The sequence below is a fragment of the Mus caroli genome, chromosome 11 (genome assembly GCF_900094665.2).
Source record: "Mus caroli chromosome 11, CAROLI_EIJ_v1.1, whole genome shotgun sequence".
NCBI lineage: Eukaryota > Metazoa > Chordata > Mammalia > Rodentia > Muridae > Mus > Mus caroli.
Genome location: NC_034580.1, coordinates 109,146,341 through 109,172,401, shown reverse-complemented (window position 1 = coordinate 109,172,401; position 26,061 = coordinate 109,146,341). Strand labels below are relative to the sequence as shown.

The 26,061-nt window shown below is 48.4% G+C and overlaps 1 protein-coding gene across 8 annotated transcripts in view; it reads left to right on the top strand.

Moving 5' to 3' along the window:
- Slc39a11 (solute carrier family 39 member 11) overlaps positions 1–26,061 on the top strand; it is a 405,882-nt gene that overhangs the window by 320,814 nt on the left and 59,007 nt on the right. For all 8 annotated transcript variants that reach the window (XM_029484199.1, XM_029484197.1, XM_029484198.1 and 5 more), the window contains one exon: positions 23,946–24,015. In XM_029484199.1, coding sequence (XP_029340059.1) covers positions 23,946–24,015 — 70 coding nt within the window. The remainder of the gene's footprint in view (positions 1–23,945; positions 24,016–26,061) is intronic.

Below are 26,061 nucleotides of genomic sequence, written 5' to 3'. Positions count from 1 at the left end.
TTATGGATGCAGGAAAATGAATATATAACCCTTGGGAATGACTTCTATCAGTATAGGGGGATACTGCCGTGGAGTGACAAGGCCTGTGGCTGTAGGAAAAAACAGACTAATTGGACTGCCCAGCTCCTCTGTGGCTATGAGTCAACCCAGCAAGGCTGCTCACACTGTCAGGGTGTAGAGGTCAGCCCCAGGTCCACAGGAAAGCAGGGAATGGGGGTGGGGTGGGGGTGGCAGTGGGGGTGGCTGATGACTGCTTCTCCAGCAGAGCTGAGCCTCTGTGGTGTCCCCCTGCTGTGAAGTAACTGTTCTAACACTGTGTCCCTGTAGGATGAACAGCTACACAAAACATGGTGTCTCAGAATCCTCCAAGGCCACTGTGTTTGCTCCCCTGGACTCCCACAGCAAAGGGCCACCCGCTGGGTGACTCAAAACAACAGGGACACCTTGCTGTCAGGTGCTAGATTCTAGAAGCCTGAGATGAAGGTGTCCACAGGGCCAGGCCCCCTCTGAAACCTCTCTGAGTTGTTGGTGGCTATCATCAGTCCCTGGTGTACTCATGACCAACTCATGGCACCCCCCACCTTCCCACCCACTTCTTCCTCTAACCTCCCTGTGTTCCTCTGGGTTGCCACCACCTCTTGTAAGGACTCCGGCACTGTATTTAAGTAAGATCCACCTTACTCCAGTTAAGCCTCGCCTTAGTGAATTTTGTCTATGTAGATTATTTCCAGGGACTGGAAAGAGTGTTGCAAGCCCACAGATCTGAGTTTGATCCCCTGAACCCACATTTTAAAAGCTGGGCATGTGGCGAGGATGTGGAGAAAGAGGAACACTCCTCCACTGTTGGTGGGATTGCAAGCTTGTACAGCCACTCTGGAAGTCAGTCTGGAGGTTCCTCAGAAAATTGGACATAATACTACCGGAAGATCCAGCAATACCTCTCCTGGGCATATACCCAGAAGATGGTCCAACTGGTAATAAGAGCACATGCTCTGCTGTGTTCATAGCAGCCTTATTTGTAATAGCCAGAAGCTGGAAAGAACCCAGATGTCCCTCAACAGAAGAATGGATACAGAAAATGTGGTACATTTACACAATGGAGTACTACTCAGCTATTAAAAACAATGGATTTATGAAATTTTTGGACAAATGGATATATCTGGAGGATATCATCCTTAGTGAGGTAACCCAATCACAAAAGAAATCATTAGATATGCACTCACTAATAAGTGGATATTAGCCCAGAAACATAGAACACCCAAGATACAATTTGCAAAACACAAGAAAATCAAGAAGAGGGAAGACCAATGTGTGGATACTTCATTCCTCCTTAGAATAGGGAACAAAATACCCATGAAAGGAGTTACAGAGACAAAGTTTGGAGCTAAGACGAAAGGATGGACTATCCAGAGACTATCCCACCTGGGGATTCCTCCCATAATCAGCCACCAAACCAAGACACTATTGCATATGCCAGAAAGATTTTGCTGAAGGGACCCTGATATAGCTGTCTCGTATGCAGCTATGCCAGTGCCTGGCAAATACAGAAGTGGATGCTCACAGTCATCTATAGGATCAAACACCGAGCCCCCAATGGAGAAGCTAGAGAAAGCACCCAAGGAGCTGAAGGGTTCTGCAACCCTATACGTGGAACAACAATATGAACTAATCAGTACCCCCCAGAGCTCGTATCTCTTGCTGCATATGTAGCAGAAGATGGCCTAGTTGGCCATTACTGGAAAGAGAGGCCCCTTGGTATTGCAAACTTTATATGCCCCAGTATAGGGGGATGCCAGGTCCAAGAAGTAGGAGTGGGTGGGTAGGGGACCAGGGCGGGGGGAGGTTATAGGGAACTTTCGGGATAGCATTTGAAATGTATATAAAGAAAATATCTAATAAAGAAAATATCTAATAAAATAAATAAATAAAAACATAGGGAAAAAAAAAAGCTGGGCATGGTGGCCCATACTTGTAATCCTGACTCTAAAGAGATAGAGACAGAGGGATTACCAGTTTGGACACAAATTTGAGGGGGGCTGTATTCAATCCAGGGCATTACTCCCTGATGTGATGTACAATTTTTTGAGATGGAACCTTGCAAAGTAAGCCACACCCACCCCAGCTCCCAAGACCTTTATACCCCATAGACCCGACAAAGCCTGAAGTGTCTTTTTTTTTTTTTTTTAAAAAAGCTTTTATTCTTGTGCACTAAAGCACTAGATCGCACACTCTGCCTGTGTGCACTTCAGACTATAGATCCCCCAGGACCTTGCTCATTCTCACAGTACCCAGGTCAGCTTAGAGGAGAGAAGCAAGTCTGAGGCTGGAGAGATGGTCCAGTCTGGGCTGGAGAGAGGCTGGAAGTTTCCAGTCTGAGAGAGCCTGTTGTGCAGCAGGAGGACCTGAGTTTATTCCCATGTTTACAGAAGAAAGAGCTTAGTGTAGTAGTGAATGTTGGCTCACAGATCTGGGGAAGGGGGGGACAGGCCGTGGTCTGGGACTGGTTGGCTGGCAGCCTTGTCAACACCTCAAGTTTCAGATGGTGAGAGACCCTATTATAAACAAACAGACAAAGAACAAACAGAAAAAAATACTGATAGATTATTTTAAAATATCAGACAGTTAATATATTTGGAATTATTTTAAATTTATATTGAGAAAAACATGTATTTTCAGTATTGCTGTAGACAAACATCTACGTAAGACTGTTCAATCGATTGTTGTTTTATATCAAACAACTTTTATAGTACTCATTTTTATTATTACAATATTTTATAAATTTTAAAGAATATGATAAAAAAAAACGAAAGGTATTGCAGGTTTTGAAGGGGGGGGGGGCTCTCCGGGAGGAGTTGGGGTACAAAAGGGAAAGAAGAATGTGATGTAAGTCTATTTACTCAAAATATGTTTTTAAATGTTAACAAATTCAGATAAATTGAAATTATGTGCCTTTTCTCATCATAATGCAATAAAACTTAAAGAGGAAACAAAAAAAAAAAAAGGTGGACGACTCCTGAACACTGACATCTGTGTTTGGCCTCCAGTCTGTCCTGCTCCCCCTCCATCTCTCCGTTCCCCCCACCTCTCGAACACACACCACAAACTTGAAGTTGAGAGAAGCTGTGTGTCCATCAGCTGCTCAGGAAAGCCTCCACGCCCTCACCCTGAGTCCGTGCACCGAGGCCAATGGTCATCAGACAGATACCGCTCTTTAGCACAGACCTGGCGTTGCTAGGAACCACAGCTTCAGCAGTCTCTGAACACTCCGTTTCCACTGTGAGACAGAATGAGGCCATGGGTACCCGTGTTGGGGACTGACTAGGAAACTTCCTGTCCTGCATGCGGCCACAGCTCGGCTCCCCGTCTTGCTCAGTAGATCCCCAGTGTGATTTCGAAGAGCTTACACTTGGGAAGGGTAAAGCAGAGGAGAGGGAGGAGGGAACAGGAATGAACGCAGCAACCCGAGGGTCCCTCCGCGGAATCAGAGCATCTGCTGGGGTGGGCTCCGTGTGGACCCCCTAAGGTAGTGCCTCCTCTCCACCATCTGGTATTTGCACGCTCCTGTCCCGGCCAGCTGCCTGTCATCCCATCTCCCTCCAGCAGGGGGTCTGGCAAATCTGCAGGTCCCAGTTTTCACCAGATGAGGCTAAGCTAGGGACAGGGGACATGTGGCCGGCCCATGAGATCTACCTAGAAAAAGACAGGTTCATAAATATCATGGAGGCATGTAGGGAACCCTTGGGCAGACCCAGGAGAGGAGTTGTAAGCGGCCCACAGTGGCTCAGAAATATCCGGAAGATGGAAAAATCTGAACATCACCAAGTCCTGCAGAGCAGAAGAGAAAGAGCTCGGGGGTCCCATTCAGATCCAGCGTAGCTCTGTGATGGGTTTTATCTAGTTTTTTATGTTTTGTTTTGTTTTTTATGAGCTAGAAGAGAAATGCATCTCACATTCTACCTCTGCTCCCTGGCCAGTATGATGTAAGGTGTTTGCCACCCTGCCATGATAGGCTGACACCTCTGAAGGCATTGGCCGGAGTAAACCTTCCCTCCTTCCTCATCACAGTGATGCACAGGTCTGACTCACGCAGCCTCGGCCTCCACGCTCTCTCTGCCAGTTCTCTGCGTTTGCTAATCCCTTAAAAGCTCTTTTGTGTTAGAACCACATGCACTGGCTTCCAGAAAGCAGAAACACCCCCTGTTCCAGGTGCCCGCTATGGTCCCAACAGCTCCCGTCACCCATCAGCTCCTTGGGGAAAGTCAATATGTGAGTCTCCAGCCCATGCCCACCTCTTCTCTTCTTGACATGCATCCCTGCCCAAAGTCAAGCTCAGGCCTTTTTCTTTTTTTTTTTTTTTTTGCCTTGCACATCGGTGAGAGTCAAATTATTCAAATGCTGTTAGTGGTTGGGGTGGGCGTTCACTGACCTATGCTTTTGAGTGTGCTGCAGAAGAGAAATGCACTGTGATATCCATGTGTGCATGTGTGTGTGTGTGAGTGGTGTGTGTGTGTGTTAGAGAACATAAGCTGGTCTCTGTGTATGAAAGATACATTCAAAGTGGTGCCCAGTTCTCGGCTCAGCGTGCCTCTCTCAAGGTTGATTTTAGGACAGTCCTATTACTAAGAAGCTGCTTTCGCCCAACCCTTGGAGATCCACACTCGCCGCTAATATTTCTTTCTATTTCACGGGCTGTGGGTAGCCCGTCTGCTGTGATGCCGCCAACCCAGTGCCTCATCCACATTTGCCTTCTCCTACAATCCCTCCCTCAGCCCTGCCCCGCAGAGTGGGGAATGACCTGCCTCATCCTCCCCTTGCTTCACTAGGATCACAGACGGCATTCTCTCAAGGAGGGTCAGCCATTCTCCAATGGGGCTTTTGAACATCCATTGTATGGCTTTCCGAGCCCTGGAAACACAGAAACTTCCTAAGGTAGGGTCATGGTCACTAGCATCAAGCAATTTAGAAACAACACATAAAATATTCAGGGAATCGTTTGTTTAACTTTTATTATTATTTTGAAGTTTTCGTATACACATGTAATGTGTGTTGAGCACATTCTCCCACTTCACCCCTACCTCAGATCATTAGTCCCCTTTGTCCCCCTAGAAGGCGAGGTTTCTCCTTTCATAGCATATACATACATGATTTTACGCATTTGCATAAAGTCCAGGAACTATCCATGAGAGGTAATATACAGTATTTGTCTTTCTGAGATGAAGACGATGTTTCACACCTCTAAGTATAAATGTTTCCGTTAATCCTGCCTCAAAAAGCAAAGCCTGGTGAAAAAGAAATATATATTAGGAGGCAGTGATGTCTGCTACTGAGGTAGATCTGGAGGTTCTGGGGTCCCAAGAATCCCAGGAAGCCTGAAGGTGCTGGGGATGGCTGAATCTACAGCCTGTGGGATAGCTGTGGGACTGTTCTGTCCTAAGGAAAAATGCATGTAACACAGAGGATGGGAGCTGCTACAGTCTTCCCCTGGGTGGAGAACAAGGAGTGGTCAAGGTTATTTTTACAATGACCAAAGCTAGTTCTGCTAGTCTCCTTCAGAAAGTGGAGCACACCTCTCGGGTGTGTCAGTCATACTAGTCAGCATGAAAAGAGACCTGCTAAGCCGGGCGTGGTGGCGCACGCCTTTAATCCCAGCACTTGGGAGGCAGAGGCAGGCGGATTTCTGAGTTCGAGGTCAGCCTGGTCTACAAGGTGAGTGCCAGTACAGCCAAGGCTACACAGAGAAACCCTGTCTCGAAAAACCAAAAAAAAAAAAAAAAAAAAAAGAAAAGAGACCTGCTTTCTTTGTTCTAGCCACAAAAGGGCATGGTGGAGTGAATGGCAGAGAGCCCCTTCTGCTCCCCGCAGGAAGGAATGTGTGCAATAGAGAGATCGCCCTCCTGGGAGGTCACGTGGACTGGCTCTGGGTGTCATGTCCCTTTTCACGTCGTCTCCATCCCTGTCTCAGATGACTAGTTTATTGCACTTTTTAAATGAACACTGTGTCAAGTGTTACTCCTTTTGACTGTTTGACATCTGAAAGATAAAAATCATAAAATTGCTGTCTGTAAACAACACAGTGATCCCCCCACCCTTCCTTTCTGTACTGCCGTTGGCCTCAGCCATGAGTGGTACTTGGCACAGTAGTCTTGTTTTATTAGGATCCTTGGCCAGTGTGCGTTTTATTGCCCCTTGGCATGTCTTCTCCTTGATGGCACCTGACATGCAAACAGATAAGGTCTCCTCCTGCAGACCATGGAGCCTGAGCTCAGGGCTCTCGCCTACAAGGTGGGCCTGGAGAACTGGCATGGCTCTAGCTCCCATTTCCTCTTCTGGCTCAATCTTACAGCACCTTGAATGGACTCTCCCTGTGCACCTGGGCTTCTGGCTCCTCATAGCTCCCTAAAAGGTGCGGTGGGGTACATTTTTAAAGTACACAGCAGAAGCTGCCATGTGTTGAGGACTGAATGATATCGCCTGTTATTTCCAACGCCATTAAGATCAATTATAGCCTAATTACCTACGTCTAATAACCCCTTATGGTTCACTTGTGCAGAACGTGGGCAAGTAGCAACCAGCCTCCCTCTAACGTGCAGGCGGCCTGCAGGTGTTCTCCCCAACACATGGTAAATGAATAGCACAAGCTGAAAACAAAGGTCTAAAAGAACTTAAGGCCTTTATTTGCTCATTCAAGTGGATGCTTTGCCCCACAGAGCAGTTATTGGGTGTGTTGTTTGGCCAGCATGATGGTTACATCTCAGCTAAGGGAAACAGGTGCTAAGGAGGGCTTAGACACTGAGGCATTTACTGGGGGACATGGGGAGGGAGCAGGGATTGGTGAACCACAATGCATGTCTGCGCCTCTTGAGAGGAGAAAGAAGTAGGAGGTCTGAAGCAGAAATGCCTGGACCACAGAACAGCTCCCAGCGGGTTTTCATCAGACCCATGTGAGATAGATGGGCCTTTTTCAGGGTGCTTTATAAAATGGCGGTATAAAGAGCACCTCAGCAGGGCCAGCCAAGATGTTCTCCTAAGGAACCACCACGAGACAGACCTAGTTTATTGGGGGAATGTTGCAAGAAATATTTAAAAAACAAAAACAAAAACAAAAACAAAAAAACCAAGCTGGCATGGTGGCTGCACTTGTGCCTCTGCCCTGGCGGGCTGGGCGACCTGTTTTTATCTCATGGAGGCTCTAACTAAGAATTCCACAATCTCTCCACTCAGCTCGCTAGGTTCCCACTGGCAGGTCATTACCATGCCAGCCCCATGCTTCAAACCCCCCACAGCTTTTGTGGTGCACATCAGGCAAACCTGCTTTGCTGCCGCACCTTTCTCTCTTGAACCCTGTGAGTGAAGGAAAACGCAACACAAACTTAGTTCATAAACAACAGTAACTCAATCTCTGGGCACAACGACTAAAACCTAATCTTGTAAGCCTTATGAAAATCCAATTCCTCGGGCCAGGCGGTGGTGGCGCACGCTTTTAATCCCAGCACTTGGGAGGCAGAGACAGGTGGATTTCTGAGTTCGAGGCCAGCCTGGTTTACAGAGTGAGTTCCAAGACAGCCAGGGCTACACAGAGAAATCCTGTCTCGAAAACAAAAACAAAAACAAACAAACAAAAAAATCCAATTCCTCTGGCGGTGAAGCCTTGCAGATCCACCATGATACTGGGAAACTCTAGCAGCTACATCTTACCCCTCTGCTGTCCCCATTCCAAAAGGACCCAATTCTCTCCTGCTTCCTCTCTTCCTCTGTCCAACCCAGAAGTCCTTCCTGCTCGCCCAGTGATTGGCTCCTTTATTCATTAGGGGATTGGTTCACAAGAAGCCACCTGAGCACGTGACTCATTCCTCATTCCAGACAACCTTTCCTGGGAGAGCAGAATTAACATTAAATAAAAGCAGTACAGAGCCATCCACAACAGGGGAAGGGAGGGGACCTGGAAAATGGTGACAGAGAAGGACAAAAGGAAAGAGGAAGGAAGGGAGGAACATGTGGGAGAGACAGAGACAGAGGGAAGAAAAGGAGGAGAGGGAGATTAAGGGATGGAGGGCGGGTGGGGGTGTGTGTGGAGTTGGGGTGGCTGAGCAGTCCTCATATGCCAGGTTGGCTTGCACCTGACAGGTGGTGTGCAAGCTGTTGCTAGGTAGCTGTTGGGCGAAGCCTAATGGAATTGTCTGTAAACCAACAGAGAAGAAGCCTATCTTGTATTTGAGTGAACCTGTGCAGGTCCTGCCATGCTTGGCCACTAGGTTGTGAGGTGTGGTGCTGAGGGACCACACCTAAAGGCTGGAGTACCTGTGACAGGCAGGAAATGGACTCTGTCCTGGCACAGGCTGTGTTGTGGTTTGAATGTGGTATGGGGTCACAAGCAAGGTGAAGGTTTATCCCACCTCAGTCACAGGACACTGTCCCCACAGCCTGAGTGCTGGCTTCTTATTTCATGCTGGGGTGGGATATATGGAAGAAGCTAAGGCAGGAGAATCACCAGAAAGACAACTTGTCAGGTGCAAAATTAGCCATCTCCCTGTAAGAATGGCCTCCTAGAACAGCCTGAATACATCAGTTGTTCCCTGTGGGCAAACCAGGAGACCGGTGCTGGGAGACTGGGTGATTGATCTCTAACCCACACCAGCAGCATTGCTGCCATTTTGCCCATGCGCTGTCCTTTCTTGTCACCTCAGATTGTCATCTCATGGTCTCCTTTCTCAAATTTTTAACTTCACCCATACCTGTTTGCGGTGGTTTGTATATGCTCAGACCAGGGAGTGGCACTATTAGGAGGTGTGTGGCCCTGTTGGAGTGGGTGTGTCACTGTGGGTATGGGCTATGAGACCCTCATCCTAGCTGCCTGGAAGTCAGTGTCCTGCTAGCAGCCTTCAGATGGAGATGTAGAATTCTCAGTTCCTCCTGCACTATGCCTGCCTGGACACTGCCATGCTCCCACCTTGATGATAATGGACTGAACCTCTGAACCTGTAAGCCGGCCCCAATTAAATGTTGTCCTTATAAGAGTTGCCTTGGTCACGGTGTCTGTTCACAGCAGCAAAACCCTAAGACACTTTTCATCTACACTTTTTGAGACAGTCTCTCCCCGAACTCAGAACTCATGGATTCAGCTTTTCACCAACTCGAGGAAGCTTTGTTATCTTTCATCTCTCTTGGTCACCTACCTGCCTCCCTTCTCTGGAGTAGAGGCCACCAGAGACCTTTGATACATGAGGCCAGAGAGCCGAAGCCACAAGGGACCAGTTTCCTTACTTGCATCTCACCTTCTGTACAAAAACTCGTGGTCCAGTTGAGTGATAGATAGTTCCTAGCAGCTTGGTGATCTCTACCCCTATTCTGACCGTGTTTGCAAATTCTCACCACCGTGCTGGCCCCTGGAGGAGCTGCGACAGGCTGGCCATCTGAGTGCTGCGTGGGCTTTTAAAGCTTGTAAAAAAACAAGCTCCCCATTATCTCGCTCTCCCTGCATCGTGTTAGTTATGAGTCAAATGGCCTTTGTTGGATACCAGGGAAAATAAATCTGTCTTTGGGGTGCCTTAAGATGCAGAGATAAAAATGACGAACATGTTCTTGTTGCCTTAAACTGCCTTGTGGTTGACCTGATTTCACTTCTGGGGCTGCAAGGACTAGCGTTGGTGACTTCCTCTGGATTCCAGAAGGAAAGGAAACAGCCCAGCTCTGGTGGGTAGAGCTCTCTGCACCTTCTGGCTGTGGTTCTCAGCATGCCATTGATAGGAACCCCTGCCAGGCTGAGCTGAGCTCACAATCCCTCTGTGCATTGCCCTTTCTGGTTTGCATATAGAGACACTGGGTAAAGCTTCCATCCCCAGCAGAGATCCTGAGTGCCCCACCTGTTGTGTTTTCTAAAAAAATAAGGAGAGAAGGAATTTGTTTGGTGGAGGTTCCTTAAGGTGTTGAGGGCCCATGCGGGTCCATGCTGAGGGGAGAGGAGTTCAGAGAAAGGCAGGGGGGAGGGGAGGGGAGGGGAGGAGGAAGGGGAGGGGAGAGGAGAGGAGAGAGAGGGAGAAGAGGAATGGGGAGAGAGAGGGAGCAGGAGCAAGAGGACAGAGCAAGAGCAAGAAGGAATTAGAGAGAGGAGGGGCCAAGCAGCCTCTTTTATAGTGAGTCAGGCATACCTGGCTGTTGCCAGGTAACTGTGGGGTGGAGCCTAGACTAATGCCAACACCACTCTTACCCCCACCTCTCCCTTCCTCTCTTTCTCTTTCTCTCTCCCTGTCTTTCTCTCTCTCTCTCCCTGTCTTTCTTCCTTTCTCTCTCTCTCTGTCTCTCTCTCTTCTCTCTCTCTCTCTTCTCTCTCTCATTGGTGCACCACACATTATAGGTGTGTTTCACTTCTGTCAGGTGTAGGATAAGAGGTCAGCTCCAGAGCATGGTACACAAGACCCCCATCCAGTATCTGCAGCATTTATACCTGCCCCACCCATCACTCTGTCCAGCCATGAGTTGTCTCACCGTTTGTGGAAGCTCTTCTTATAGCACAAGACAGAGGCCACCAGGGCCTCCTTGGGAGAAAGGGGTTTATTGAAGAGGTACAAGGTGGCCGAGAACATAGGAGGGAATGCCAGGTAGAGTCCTGCTTATCTGTGGTCCTGTAAAACTCTGACGAGCCTTAGCTTACCAGGAACCCCTCTTCCCACCAGTGAACAATGCAGAGCTGGGGATCGATGCAAAAGCAAGAGGAATTTATTGTTCTAGCAAGTTGGGGTCATCCTGCACCCGAAGGAGAGGCAGAGACTTACGGCAGCCCATTCTGCCAGGTTTTTTGTTTGTTTGTTTGTTTTGTTTTGTTATTTTACAGCTTTCAGGGATAGAATAGAGCAACAGCCACTAGGCACAATGTGATTGGCAGAACAGTGTGACTTTTAAACTGATTGGTCCTTAGGGAATGAGGTAGCAAGAGCTTTCCCTATCTGTGGGTCCCATTATCCCTGAGGGGTCCTCCCCTGTGGTGTGAGGAATGTAATTAGCCTCTCCCTTCTGGAGGGGAGGGGTGCCTATGTGCCTTTTTCTTCCAGTAGGGAAGGGGTCTGGTGGAATTTTCCAAAGTTCCTGAGCTGACCTCTTTAATCCCAGCTGCTCTAGAGGCAAAGAGAAGGAGCAGATCTGGGCCATAGTGAGGTAATCCAGGAGCTGTCCATGCTGTGTGAAGCCTCAGTGTGGTAATCTCCTAGGAGGAGAGAGACCATCAGGTCGCCTAGGCAGAGGTGGACTTGTCCAAGTCAGATAACTGTGGGGGGGGGAAGCCTGCCGTCCCCCAAGCCACCCAGAACCCCTACCTAGCCTATAGTTCCCCACCAGCAGGATCCTTTTCTGTAACAGCTGTGAATGAACCAAGCGAATCTAATCACAGGAGGTGTCATTCTTGACATGCGATGGAGCCTGGCAAGCACTGAAGGTCGCTGCCTCTGCCTCTACTCCCTGTGTTACCAGCAGGGAGCCTGGGGATGAAAACTGCAGAGGATGGAGCTGTCACCCTCTCCCCCATGAGGTCATCCTTAAAGGCAGCCCCTCCCTTGGCTGCTTGCAACTTCCGAGCCACGTCTGCAGGGTTCGGAGAGGGAGAGAAAGACCAGGGAAAAGTCGTGTGTCTGAGGCTGGTTAGTGACCCCACTGCACCCAGTCTTTGAATTCTAACATTGAATCTTGTGACACCATAGTACCAACTTGAAAGAAAACAGGCCCTGGACCCACATGGTGAATAAACCAAGTGCTGCTTTATTAAGGTAGAAGAGGATGAGACAGGCAGCAGATGGTAATCACATTGGCCTGGGGTCAGCAAGAGCTTCCTGGGGTGAATATAGGCAGAAGATCTGTATCTGCCTTAGTGGGTGCATGATGGAGCACTGATCTTTAACCTCTGCCTGGGGAATCTTCTTGTTTGTTTTGTTTTGTTGTTTTTTGTTTTTGTGTTTTTGGTTTTTCGAGACAGGGTTTCTCTGTATAGCCCTGGCTGTCCTGGAACTCACTTTGTAGACCAGGCTGGCCTCAAACTCAGAAATCATCCTGCCTCTACCTCCCACTGGGAATCTTCTTTAAGCCTTGGTTCAAAACAGAGATCTTACAGAACGCCCATGGTTGCTCCTTCATTCCGGATTGGCCTCTCCATTCTGTCTCTTTCTTCAGAACCCCCATGCTTCAGCGAGTCCTCAGTTCTACGCCAGAGTCTAGCACCAAGGAGGCTCTTAATAATAATTTGTGAGTTGAATGCCTGAGTACAACCCCGGGATGAGTAGATTTTATTTTATGTGGTTTATGCAGATATAGCCATGAGGTGAGGAAGGATGGCTCTGAACAGCTCAGAAAACACTTAATTATCTGAGTTCTCCCAGGTAGTGTCTCCCAAAACAAGTCCCCACAAAGAGCAGGCTTCTTCACAAGGCGTTAACTGGTGCTATTTAATACAAGAATCCTCTTGTCAAACAAGAGGAACAGAGCTCGGCAGGTTTCTTCACGGCTGTGGATCTGAGGCTGTGGAATGTTCTGGTGGCTTTCTGACCCTCCAAGAGAACAGTCAACACCATTACATGGTGCTACATGAGATTTTTATCTTAAAAATTTTAAATAATGGTTGTGTAGCCTAGGGATGTAACTCAGAGGGAAAACATTTGCCCAGCATGCCTGAAGGTCTGTGTTTAATCCCCCACCCCTCCAAAAAATGGTTGTAGGATAGAGGCATAGCTCAGTGGTAGAGCATATTCTTAGGAAATGTAAGCCCCGTTCAGGCCACAGCATCAGTGGTCAGTCAGGTATAACTTCATGTGATGAGCCCCAACATTTGACACAGAACTCTTCTTAATGCTTCTAGTGCCCACAGCAGTGTATCCAGTGACCTCTTAGCTGCTTCCTCATCACTGTGAAAAACACCCTACAAGAGCAAAGTGAGAACACAGGGCTCCCTTGGCTCTCAGTTTGAAGGACTACAGTCGGTCTTGTTGAGGAAGGCACAGAACCTGAAGCAGCTGGCCATTTTGGGAAGCAGAGAAAGATGAATGAATGCTGGTAGGAAGGGGGGAGAGACAGAGAGAAATTCACAGAGACAGAGACAGAAGCACAGAGAGAGACTGCGAGACAGAGAAAGACATACACAGAGATGGAGGTAACTGAGGAAGAGAGACAGAGAGAGAAGGAGAAGGAGAAAGAGATCTCAGGAATCTGGCCGATGGAGTGGTGTTAGGGTCACTTAGGGTGGATATTCCCACCGCAGCTTAATCTAGAAACCTCCTTAAAGGCATTCCTGGAGGTTTGCTTCCACAACGATTCTAAATCCTGGCAAGTTGAAATCAAGATTTTCACACTCGAACATGGAATTTCATCTGGAGATGCTGAAGAACGAGGAAGGAAAAGGTTTCCTGAGTGTGATTCACCACCACACAGGGAGTGTACTGGCCGGTTTTGTGTCAACCTGACACAAGCTGGAGTTATCACAGAGAAAGGAGCCTCCCTTGAGGAAATGCCTCCATGAGATCCAGCTGTAAGGCATTTTCTCAATTAGTGATCGTGGGGGGGGGGGGGCTTGAGGGTGATGCCATCCCTGGGCTGGTAGTCCTGGGTTCTATAAGAGAACAGGCTGAGCGTACCAGGGGGAGCAAGCCAGTAAAGAACATCCCTCCATGGCCTCTGCATCAGCTCCTGCTTCCTGCCCTGTGTGAGTTCCTGTCCTGACTTCCTTTGGTGATGAACAGCAATTTGGAAGTGTAAGCTAAACAAAGCCTTTCCTCCCCAACTTGCTTCTTGGTCATGAGGTTTTATGCAGGAATAGAATCCCTAAGACAGGGAGGCTCACCCTAGTCTAGGAGAATCTGGACTGAGGTTTTGATTCATAAATTACTCGGGAAAACAAAGTGTTCACCCCCTGGAGGACTTTAAATTCTTCTTCTCAAATGAACTGTAGTCTCGATGAGCCTCAAAGGTCTGAATACCTACTGGAATCAGGAGTGAATCTGAATGGCATGAGCCACTCAGATGAAGTTGGGGCTGCCTCCAGATCATGGCTGGCCATTCTCCTGTGGGGGAAAGAAGCATGGTATTGAACAGTTGTACAGCAGGGTCAAGAGCCAAGTGTCACTTAGCTTCTACAGTGGGAAACTCAGCATCCAGGGTCCCCTCTGTCCTCACAGGAGGAGTGTGGAGTCCTGATCCCTGATGGATGATGGGAGCCCCAGCCTGCCCTTCTTTCTCTTGCCTGCTTCCTCCTGTTCTTCAGTTGCATTTGCATAATGCATTTTACATTTGACATTTACATTTGACTGCAACTTGCAGGGTGATGGTTGACCTGGACCCTGGAGCAAACTCCTCAGTAACTGATCATCAGCCTTAGGCAAAGTGAGAAGAGTAGAAAATTGGGGCTCGGCAGACATGGCTGTCACACATTGTATGCCCCCCCCAAGTCCTGTAACTTTTATGGGGCTCTAGCTTCTTATTTTTAAAGTAAAGATTGATCATATTTCCATTCCATGGTGGTTGGAGGGTTAATATTTGAAAAATATGAAAGATAGTACCTGAAAACTAGCAAGTTACTCCACAGCCACATCTGCACCCCGGGCCGTTTCCTTTAAGATCTTACTCTGAAATTCTTACCAGGGATTGAAAGTTGGAACCGTGCAAGAGACTGGATTAACAAGAATTATTTTCCAACATTGAATAGTCTTAACTGGGGCGTGTGCCCTAAAGTTTGTATTAGTGGGAAAGAGCTGATGAAGGGGGAAGAAGCTCCAAACCAGGGACCGTGCTGCAGTGTCATGGTAGGTGGTGTATGGAATGCAACCTCTCTAGGCAGGGTGTTGATTTGAGGCCCCTGCAAAGCAGGGTCTGGGATAGCAGTCAAAGTGGATGCCCTATGGCTGACTTCCTTCCATGATCCACTCTCACTTTCTGAAGAGATGCTGAGGTGCATCCTGTGCTGATGGAGTCAGCCCTGCAGACACCCCAGGCTTCCTTTAAGTGACTGCACAGTGGGGGAGACTTCTTTAGCACTTGAAGGAAGAATCACTGCTGGGATGGGTAGGCCACTAAAGTTGGACACTGGCTGTGATTAGCTGCCCTGGGACTGCTCCAAGTCCCCACAGAGACCAAAATTGCCTTTGTCTTCATGCCCCGGGCCCACTTTTGAAACAAGAGGGAACTGCAGGCTTGGGCCTATCAGATGGGCTCTCTGCACACTGTAGATGGTTCCCCCTGATGTCTTTCCTAATCAGCACAAGCTCAGGTGTCAAGTGCCATGAAAACTCCATAGATTGTGAGATTTGTCAAGATAGAATCTCAGCAGAATGCCTTAACCAAAGAAACTGGAGGCTTACATTCCTCACGCACCTTGGACAGATTCACCCAATGCCAACTATAGATGTCTATCTTATATACATGTGCATACACATAAATATGTGCTATGTACACATGTGGATACATATGTATTTGCCTATCTATGTAAACATACATTAACACTATAGAAATAGGCACATGCAAATATAGATACACATATATATGTATGTATATTACATATATGCATGTCAGTAGATATATAAACATGAATATGAGTATAGAACTGCATTTTGTGACATATATACATTTGACAGAACCTTCTCATCAAATACTTAGCATGTAACTTACATACCCAGCAGAATTCATGTTGGCAATGAAATCATCTTCTCCCTGTTTTGATGGGGGTTTTTGTTTGTTTGTTTTGAGATCCTGTTTCTGCCTACACTAACTATCCCTAGAGTGGGAAGTCCTATCACAAGGTTTGTGCAGGTGGCCAATGATGAGCAAGGGCTTCTCAGAAGCTCCTTCTGATTGGTTTTAAATCTACGACGTTACACTTCCTCTCCTTCTATTTATTTTACAATTATTGGTTTATTACTTTGCTGCCAAGGGAGGGGTGCGCATGTGATGGTCAGAGGGCAGCTTTTAGGAGCTAATTCTTTCCTTCTACCATGCGAGTCCTTCATCAGGCTCAGTGACAGATGCTAAGCCCCCTCACCAGCCTGCACAGCACCTTTGCTTAAATGCCACATGTAGGTTTGATGTAGCTCCTCCGTGCCCGGCAGTTTTAGTGTGTTAGCTCTGCCGGCCTCCTTTGTGTTCTTGGCTTTGTGCTCCTGTTGATGTTAATGATGAATGGACAACAGCAGCCTTGCTGGCTTCCTTAGGCCCATCTCCTCCCAGGACGCATAAACTCATTGTTATACACCTATTGAGAACAGTCGGTTGGGCGGTTAACAATTCATTTCACTGTGCCCTGATGTCACCACTTTAAAACAAAAAAAAAAACAAAAAAACGAGTATCCGTGTGCCACTGTGAGAATTTGGAGCCAGAAAAGCAGCTCAGACACGTGGGACTTAATTTTTCTCCTTTCCTGTTCTCCTCCCACATAAAATCCAATCAGAAGGATGTTGTTCATTTGAAATGTCGCCAAGGATGAAGCTGTGCTGGCTTTTCTTCATCTGCACTTCCAGTGGTTGGCTTAGGGAAATCTTGAGCCAGACATAATACTTGATGTATTTTTTTTTTTTTTCTGTTTTGCATATGGTGGCCACTAACAGTTTGTTGTGTAGAGAGATGCACAGTTTGTTGTGTGGAAGTCCACGTGCATGTCCAGGCTAGAGATCAACCTCAGGTTCTGTTCATCCTGGTTTTTTTTGGGGGGGGCGGTTAGGGGGGAGGGTCCAGTGTCTCTCTCTTGGATCTGGGGCTCACCCATTATTAGCCTGCCCAGCCAGACAGACCCAGGCATCGGCCTGTTTCTGCCTCCCCAGAACTGGAATTACATAATGTGTGTCATGGTACCTGGCCTTTTATGTGGATTTCAGGAATCAAACTCACAGTTGAGCTGTAAACACTTACTAACCGAGCCATCTCTCTAACCCAAGAGCTTTTTTTGAAGTCTGTGTACCCTGTATAACACCTTCACCTTTAACATCTAGACATTCGCTTTTCTTCTGGGATCTCCAGTGTTTACTGTAATCTCTCCAAGGTTATTTTCTTACTGGTGGCATCCACAATCTATCTCAGGCCTTTGTAAGCTATCTCAGTCAGTGTGTACAAAGTAGAGGCAAACAACCGTAAATCTGGACAACAGCACCTTGTAAATATAAGGGGAGTTATGTCTCCCACATGGTGGAAAGGCCAGGCAGGTGTCGGGCTGGGAATTCCCGGCAGATCAAATGACTGGTTAATGGTGCCAGAGATGGGTCCCATCTCTTGGTGCAGGCCTTAATTCCATTCTTAAAGTGGCTGCCATAACATTAATGCCACCATTGTACCAATAGACATATCCTGTCCGGCTAGTCACTTTGTAGTTCACAGGGCTCATGTCGGAGTCTGACTGATGATAATCTGTCTCCCCAGTAGCATCATGTGTCGTAGCGCCTTCTAGCATCCTGAAAGTCAGCCAGTAAGGGTGGAGCCTCAGGGCCAGTACAGCTTGATCTCTCCATGTTCTGTGGTTCAAGTATACAATAGCTTCAGGAAATACAGAGGTGTTGGGGGGAAATGAGAATGGATATAATCAAAATATCTGCATTGTATAAAATTCTCAAAGGATTAATAAAATACCATTTTTTAAAAGGGAAGATATCCTGGGCTCTGTCTTCTCCTTCCGCATACAATCAGATTCATCTCCTTCAAAACATACAAACTATCTTACCTTTAAAATAAAAAAGTACCTTGTGTAACTATTGTGTGACTCCGTTAGTTTCAAGCGAGAATGTAAAATGAAGCATTTTTTTTTTTATGTGCCCTTGAGTCTCAGAAGTAATCCCGAGAAATGGGGTTCAGATATATGGAGCTGGTAGCAGCGGATACAGCAAGAATGCTAATGAGGGGCTGCGCTGAAGAAACAATCTGAGACTGGCGCTGGGCATAGCCGAGAGAACAACCCAGCATCCTCAGGCTCCCCGTGCCTCCAGGGCTCATCTGAGTGCCCGGGGCTCTAGAGTTGGCTGTGTAGATTGCTATCCATGGGACCAGGACTCCCACACACTTCTAACACTAGAAAAACTAGGCAGTAAGGATGACGCTTCCAGCCAGTAGCGGTTTGATCTCTTCTCGGTCTCTGACCTCCATAGCTGTCTGAGTTCTGCCCTTCCCCCCAGTTCCTCTGGGCATTGGGATCCTGCTGGACAGCTCCCCATCAAATGCCCCGTCCCTCGCAACTCAGGGTTCCAGAAACTATCCTCACCTTTCGGTGGCCCTTTTGGTTCCCCTTAAGCCTTGAGTTGACGCCATTGTGCAAGTGTCTCAGACTTCATCTTGGTATGACCAACAAGACCATGTCTACATGGGGCCACCTTGAGGAGAAAGGTTGGCTGCAACCTGGCATGCCAGCACCAACAAACTTGGGCGAGGAGCTGTGGGAAGCAGGGGGTTTCTTGCCCCCACTGTGAATCTCTCGGTGAAATACTGATACTTGTAAGAAAAGATGCCCTTCCCCGCAAACATGTTTGGGTCGCTGCCTGACCTTAGGGATAGCAATGCAGAATAGTGGTTGAGGCTTCATATTGTTTTCCAGCCTGGAGTCTTAGCATGCTGAGGTGCAAGTCAAATCCAGGACATGATAAATGAACCTGGATCTTAGGTTATTCATCATCTTGAAGGAACCTGCCAGGGTCTAATTTTATTCAAGAGTCCTCCAGGGAGGTTAAAAACAAATCCGTTCTTTTCATCTTCTTCAGGCCAGGACCATAGAAATTACAAAACCATAAATAAGTCCCCCTGTTCCAACACATCTAACAGTCATTTAATGATCCCTCACTGTGCCACCCAGAGGGGCTATCTGTGTAGTCACAAGGCTCTGGCCTTAGGCTGCCGTGTGTGTGTGTGTGTGTGTGTGTGTGTGCGAACACGCGCGCACCTCTGCAGAGTGCATACATGTGTATTGTGTGGAACAGGCCAGAAGACAACCTTGGCTGTCATTCTTCAAGATAATTCTTTCTTCTCGTCCCAGATTTTCTAGCTATAGTGTAACCACGTTCTCTGTCACACCCCCACAGTAGACTTGAGTATGAGTCAGCCTGTCCATCCCACCCCTGGGGCTTGTTGTCATTGCTAGTGGTGGCAGCGTTTGATGGTGGTGGCCATGGTTAATATTTATGAAGCCTCCCCAGGAAATGTTAGCTGTTGCCTTAATCTTAATTGAGGAGGCCAAGCCTCAGCGGCTCCCCCCTCATTTCCTGCGTGGCCTTTGTGTTGACATTTTCTGGCCATAAGTTCTAGATCTAACATGTTGCACTACATCTCACTGTGAGCCCCACGTAGAGTCTAGAGGGGGCTATGACGGCTCTCTAGTCCTCGTCCCTGGTCTCACCACACTGGGATGGGAATGTTCTGTTTCAGAAGCCTTGGGGGAGGCTCCATTTAGGAGTCAGGAAGCATCCCTCCTTGGATGTGAGCATCCCTCCTCGGATGTGAAATCTGCTGGCGCCATGATCCTGGTCCTTCCACCCTTCAGAAGTGGGAGATGGAAACTCCTTTCCTATTTTTTTTGTTTTGTTTTGTTTTTTTGAGACAGGGTTTCTCTGTGTAGCCCTGGCTGTCCTGGAACTCACTTTGTACACCAGGCTGGCCTCGAACTCAGAAATCCGCCTGCCTCTGCCTCCCGAGTGCTGGGATTAAAGGCGTGCGCCACTGCACCACTCAGTCTGTGGTGTTTTGTTAGAGCAGCCCACTGTGACTAAGACATCTGTCCAAGCTGCAGTCGGAAGACTGCCAAGAAAGACCTGCAAACTCTATCCATGCCCTTAAAACCAAGGGCCAGTGGAGCCTACAGCGTGAAGAAAGGACACTTTTCCTTTGTCCTTGGCTTTGATACCATTTACTTAGCTTTTCCTTTCCCCAATGACTTAGCTGCCTAGAATGTTCTGGAATACTCTGAACCTTTGTTGGATGTGCTGGTCACTGGGAGGAAGAGAGGTAGAATTCCTGCTATGTCTCAAGCACCGCTTAGGAGCCGTAGTGCATCTTAGCCAATTCTAAGCGCCCCAGGTCCGTTTCCATTAACAAGACCACTCTGTCAGGAAAGCCACATCACCTGCGTTTCAATTCTGCAAGAACCTTTAAGTAATGGAGTAGGAGCCAAGGTTGGGTCTGTCTCGGTCGAAGGCCTTACATTATTCTCTCCCCCCTCTCTCTTTCTCTCTTACTTTTAAAAAGTTCTTTGAGAATGTTGTACAGTCATTTTGATGGTATTGACCTCACCGCCCAACTCACCCCAGATCAACCCTGCCTTCCCTACCCACCCAACTTTTTGTGTCCCTCCTCCCCATTAAAAAAAAAAAAAACCAGCAGAGACAGTTTGTGTTGACCACATACTCTTGGATGTGTGGTCTTCATTGGAGGGTGCTCTACCCACCAGGGACCACACCCCTAAAGAAAACAGACTCCGCTTCTCCCATCAGCTATCAAATGCCAATAGCTCTTTAGCTTGGGTGATACTTCATGCCTCCCCTCCCCCCTCACATATGCCTCCCCTTCCCCCTACACTCACACATGCTGGGATTTTGTAGCTCGTATGCATGTCTCAATTACTGTGAACTGATTTATGCAGCTTCTCTGAATTTTCCTTCCAGCCACCCACCACCTGTGGCTCTTATAACCCAGCTTTCTGACCCCTCTCTCGCCATGATCCCTGAGCCTCAGTAAGGATACCATAGTGGCAAGAGGCAGGCACCCAGCCTCATCCCTGTCTCAGAGGAAGGCTGTGGTGGCTACAGCAGCTTCAGTCTCGTTGCTCAGCTTGTCTTCCAAGGGGCCTCCCCTGCGGCCAGCCAACCTTACCGGTCCAGGCAATTCATCTCCTCTCTTTGTGTGTGGCTAATGGCAGCCACTTGCTAATGCTATTCCAGGCACATGGGCATCTTGTCTTAATTACCTTCCTCATTTGCATCTCTGGTGGAATACCTGGGGGAAGAGATTGAGTTTTAACTCCCTCCCTTCCCCACCAGAGGTTCCCTCCTTCCATCTGTGATTCTCTAATTTATGTTCTTCCTGCGTGTGTGATCTATCTTAGCTTTTCGTCCCACCAACTCCTGCGGATCACTTGCCATCTTTGAGCATAGCAACAACAACAACAAAAAAAAACCTTCTCTCCCTTATTACCCACCTCTCTCCCTTGCTTGGTCCTATGGGAACCCGAGCTAGCATTGTGTCTCCCTTCCTTGGGTCTGCAAGAGAACAGGAAGGAAGGATGTGCCACTTTGGAAACCATCGCAGAAAGTTGTCTCTCTAGTGGGTGCCCCACCACCACCGCTGGTGGTCTCTCCTTAGGTGCCTAGCATGCTGGGAGATGAAGCATTCATTTTGTAGGGAATGGAGCTGTAGAAGCTGGTCTTTGCTGCCCACAGAGCCACGCCACATCCACTGGAAAACAAAAACAAACAAACAAACATGAGCAAACTGGGTATCAAAGGCATTCTGGGAATGGTAACAGATGGTGACATGGCTTCAAGGCCAGTCCTCACCCCGCCACAGCTGGGTCACTTTGCTCAGCCTTTGTCCCATCCCAAAGCATCAGTGAGGGTGCATATATCTAAGGGCTGGGGCTATGCACTGAGCCCCTCGCTGAGGCTGGGGGATGGTGGTAATTTTGCTTATTAACTTATGTGCCATTGCTTCAGGCTACATTAAAATGACGAATTAGAAAAGAAAAACATTAACAGAGGAACCAAACAGCTGTTGTTTATGGCTTTAAAGAACAATATTCCTCCCAAAAGGGAAATATGCAAAACTGGGGTCAATAAAAGGCTTAGTCCCTTCCTGGCTTTTGACACTTGTCCCAGCTGGCCAGAGGTCCCTGGGAAGATCCTGGTCCAGAAAATCTAGTGTCACTGATGTGAATGGGTTGGGCATCTCAGCTGTGTTGGTGTAACCCCTGGCAGAGGGACAGCAGTTTAGTAAGCTCTGGGTGGCATTAAGTTGAAGGCTGGCTGGGGGGGTGGGGGGGTGGGCAGCAACTTGTTTTCTCATGAGTGTAGTGTGGGCAGTTCTGCAGAACCTTGGTCATCCTCACTGCAGCCTGCCTGGGCAGCAGCTGACACTCAGGTAGTAAGTCCATCCCTGCCTGCCCCCGCGGAAGCTTCAGACGCATCAGGAAGATATTAACATCCCATCTGTCTCGCCCCTAGGCCTGGGACGGTGGCTTGAGCTCCTGGTGGGAACATCTGGAAGAGAAGAGGTAGAAGAGATAGCTGTGGGGGCCCAAACTCTGGCTCTCAGAACCAGAAGGTAGCTGAGACAGCACCTTGTCACTTTTGCCCGGAGATGACAGTCCCTGACTAAAATTCATGTATGAACCTGGCATACTGAGGGTCATCAGCCCCCCCCCCCCGCCTCCCCCCCCCCCCCCGCTTACTCAGGAAGAGAACTCCAGAGGATAAGGGGTTTGAGACAAGGCCCTAGTGGGAAACCATTAACATCATGGAGGAAACACTTGACAAGTGGGGGAACTGGAATTTTATAGACTGTGGTGAGCCTCCATGAGGGCTAGGTGTACAGCTCACAGGTAGAGGGCTGGCCTAGCATCGGCAGGACTCTGGATTCCCTCCTCAATGGTATAAATAAATAAATAAATAAATATATAAGGAATAATCTGGTGGCCCTGGCCTTGACTTAGCTGCCTTCCTCCCACCAGGCAGCCTGTGGAAAGAAGTGGCTTGTCAATTTCTGTGGCCTGCTGTTATATATAGGATGTGTTCTGGGGATACAAGGCTGAGAAGCCCCCATGCAGCTGTGTGGCCTTAGGCAGAAGCCCTACCCTCCAAATGTCTTCAGAAGCTGGGAATGACCCAGGCATCGCTCCAGCTGGGGACTCCATATCTCCTCTACTTTGAAAAGTCCTAGAACTCTGTGCTCTAGGGTTAAGATATTAGGTGAGAAAGCAGAATTCCAAATTCTCAACCAGGTGGCTTGCAACAACACAGGGACCACGTAAGAGACTCACACAGGGGAGTGGGTACAAAGGGAGAGGTGAGGCCCCAAGGACCTATTGATGTCTTAGCAGGGTTGTTAGGCGCCAAACCCCAAGGAAAGCATCTTACTGAACCATACTGGGTCTCAAGTGAACTCTGTCCCCGTGTCTTTGACTCCACCCCACCCCCCAACCAAACAGAGCTCAAAGAAAGTAACAAGTCATTCACGGGAACAGTGGATCCTGAAGAAACGCCAGCGCCTCTCGCTTGGTACACAGCGTCTTCCTCATTCAAATAAAAGAAAATGTTCCAGTGTAGCCCAAAAGGCCCTTGGTCTTGACCCAGACAAGTACTGGGAATTCTTCCTGCCCAGATCTCAGGAGCTTCACCTCCTCCACTGGGGGCATGGTACCAGTTCCTCCTCCATGGGTACCAGTTCTTGCTCTGGTTCAGGAGATACAGATGCAATAACATCAGGGTGGCTTATCTCCTCAAGGTGTGACAGACAACGGTTAAAGGAAAGGTTTCAGCTTCCTCCTGGCTTCTTGCATGGATGCAGTTCAGAGGCTGGCATGGTGGCAGGAGCCTCAGGCATCTGAGAGACTTTGTCTTTAAAAAAAAAAAACGGAGAAGAGAAGAAGAAGAGGAGGAAGGGGAGGAGGAAGGAGAAAAGAAAAAGAAGAAGAGAGGAGGAGGAGGAAGAGAAGAAGAAGAAGAAGAGGAGGAGGAGGAGGAGGAAGGCGAAATAATGCCTCACAGATACACTCAGAGATTTATTTCCATGGGAATTCTAAATCATATCGTGTTGGCCATCTATATTCTGTCTGTCTGTCTGTCTGTCTCTCTCATACACACATCAAACAGGAGGCAGACAGTTGTTGAGGCTAGATTACAAATACCACCATTACATTGATTTTCTGTTACTTGCAGCCTAAAGCAGCCCTACCAGATATAAGGATGGCAATCTATGTTCCTCATTGGACATGATTCCTAATCTCTGTGTCTTGTGTCTATTTCAGAGGGTCTTGCTGTTGGCGTAGGTTTTGGAGCAGTAGAAAAGACTGCATCTGCCACCTTCGAGAGTGCCAGGTAAGCTGTCGCATAGGGTTTGGAACATGGGCCTCACACCCCTCTGGTCTCTTCACTTGGCACCTGGGCCAGCTGCTGGCACAAGGTTGCTAAGCACCCTCGGCCCGTCTCGGCCAGAGTAACGAGGCCAGAGGAAGTTCATGTGTGAGTGAAGTACTTAGTCAGACAAGCAGGCTTGTGCCGACTTTCTCACGGGAGGCGGCTCACAGGTAACCACTCTGTAAATGAAACCAAGATACAGTTGCATGCTGTACCTAAGGGTGTGAAATAGATAAAGACTGAGGAGAAGGGTTAGCACGGGTGGCGATCAATCCATGCTCTGAATGGCGCCTTCCTTCTGGAAATCCTTTTCTCCCACCAGTGGAGTTTCCCTGTCTCTCCATTTTTAGACTTCCTTCCCAGAAGGCTCCCTTGCCTGTTTCTCATACATTGGCCCAGTCTTCAATGTCAGCATCTAGAAGTCTGTCCCTCGAGCATCCTCTCTTCATGCCACGCACACTCTCCGGGCATCCTCCTCCATTCCCGTGACCGATTTTCCATCCACTTGCTAGTGATCCCCAGCTCCAGCTTCAGCCTAAGCCGGAGCTCCTTCCTACAGGGCTGCCTGCTTTCAGGTATCTCTGCACATGCGTCACTTAGGCTCTCCGTGCTCAGCATGCAAAGCTGAGCTTTACTGTCACTCTCTGTCCTTGGGCTTTGTCCCTCTCTCAGGGTTACCTTCTACCCTCTCTCACCATCCACCAGCCAAGCTAAGCCCACTGTCACCATTGCTGTCTGATTTTTCCCTCTCCCTCTCTAGAGCATCAGGCCTTCTTTCTCTCACCTAATCCATTCACACGATGTCATTCAGACCTCCTAATCCATTCACACGATGTCATTCAGACCTCCTGTGATAAGCTCCACAAGGCCCATCCACACCCGTGTAGCCGTGACCTCTCAGGACCGAGCCTCTCATCCAAGGGCCACAATCTTGACTGCCTCCAAGGGACCAGGGTTACAAGACAAGTGGAAACAAGAGGCTGGAGATAGCTGGGGATAGTGAGCGTTGAGGGAGTTTAAGGTACTCACTGTAGACACCGGGATTCACGAGTGGTCGGAAACATAACTTAAGGGCTGGAGAAGTAGCTCGGTCCCTGAAATGCCTCCTGTAAAAAAATGAAGATCCGACTTTGGGCCCCAGAACCTGCAGAGCATAGAAGCTAGGCAATGTGGTACATACTGACAGTCCTGGTTCTGGGGAGGCAGAGACAGAGGATCCCTGGGGCTACCCCTCCAGCTAGCCTCAGGCCAAGGAGACACCCTGTCTCAAAAACAAAATGGTGGACAGTGGCTGGGGAACAACTGCCTGAGGTTGTCTTCAGGTCTACACATGCACAGGTGCACACACAATGCATACATGCACACATGCACACATGCATGAGCACAGTTACAGGCACATATAATGCATATACAAACACAAACACACACACAGACACACATGCACAAGCACACACACATGCATGCACACACAATTCAAATCAGATGGGTCATAGTACCTAGCACTGTGTTCAGATGGTCCAGCACAAAGCTATTCTGCTCCCCATCCCACACAGTGCACCCTTCCTGCGAGGACCAGCCCTTGCCAGTGTCTACTGGCCAGGGATATCAGGAGGAATTCCCCTACCCCTTTACCATCTTTGCACAAGTCCCTTATACGCAACTGGAGGAACCAGGGCCACATCTGTCTTCGTATCTGTATCCCCAGATGCAGCAGAGCCCTGTGGGTTAAACACCCTCACTGTCTAACACTAAGTCTGTGTGTTAGGAAGTGTGTTTGTTCCCTGAAGCCCCAACCACGCAAGGGGCACTGGCAGGCTCTAGGTTGAAGTGTGTCCTGGTCTTAGCTCCTTTCTCTTGGACTAAGCCATTTTCACTTTCGCATCATGGTGAGAATGATGCCTTTTGCAAAAGTCAAATGAGACAGTGAAGGAAGGAAGGGAGGAAGGAAGGAAGGAAGGAAGGAAGGAAGGAAGGAAGGAAGGAAGGGAGGAGGGAGGGAGGAAGGGA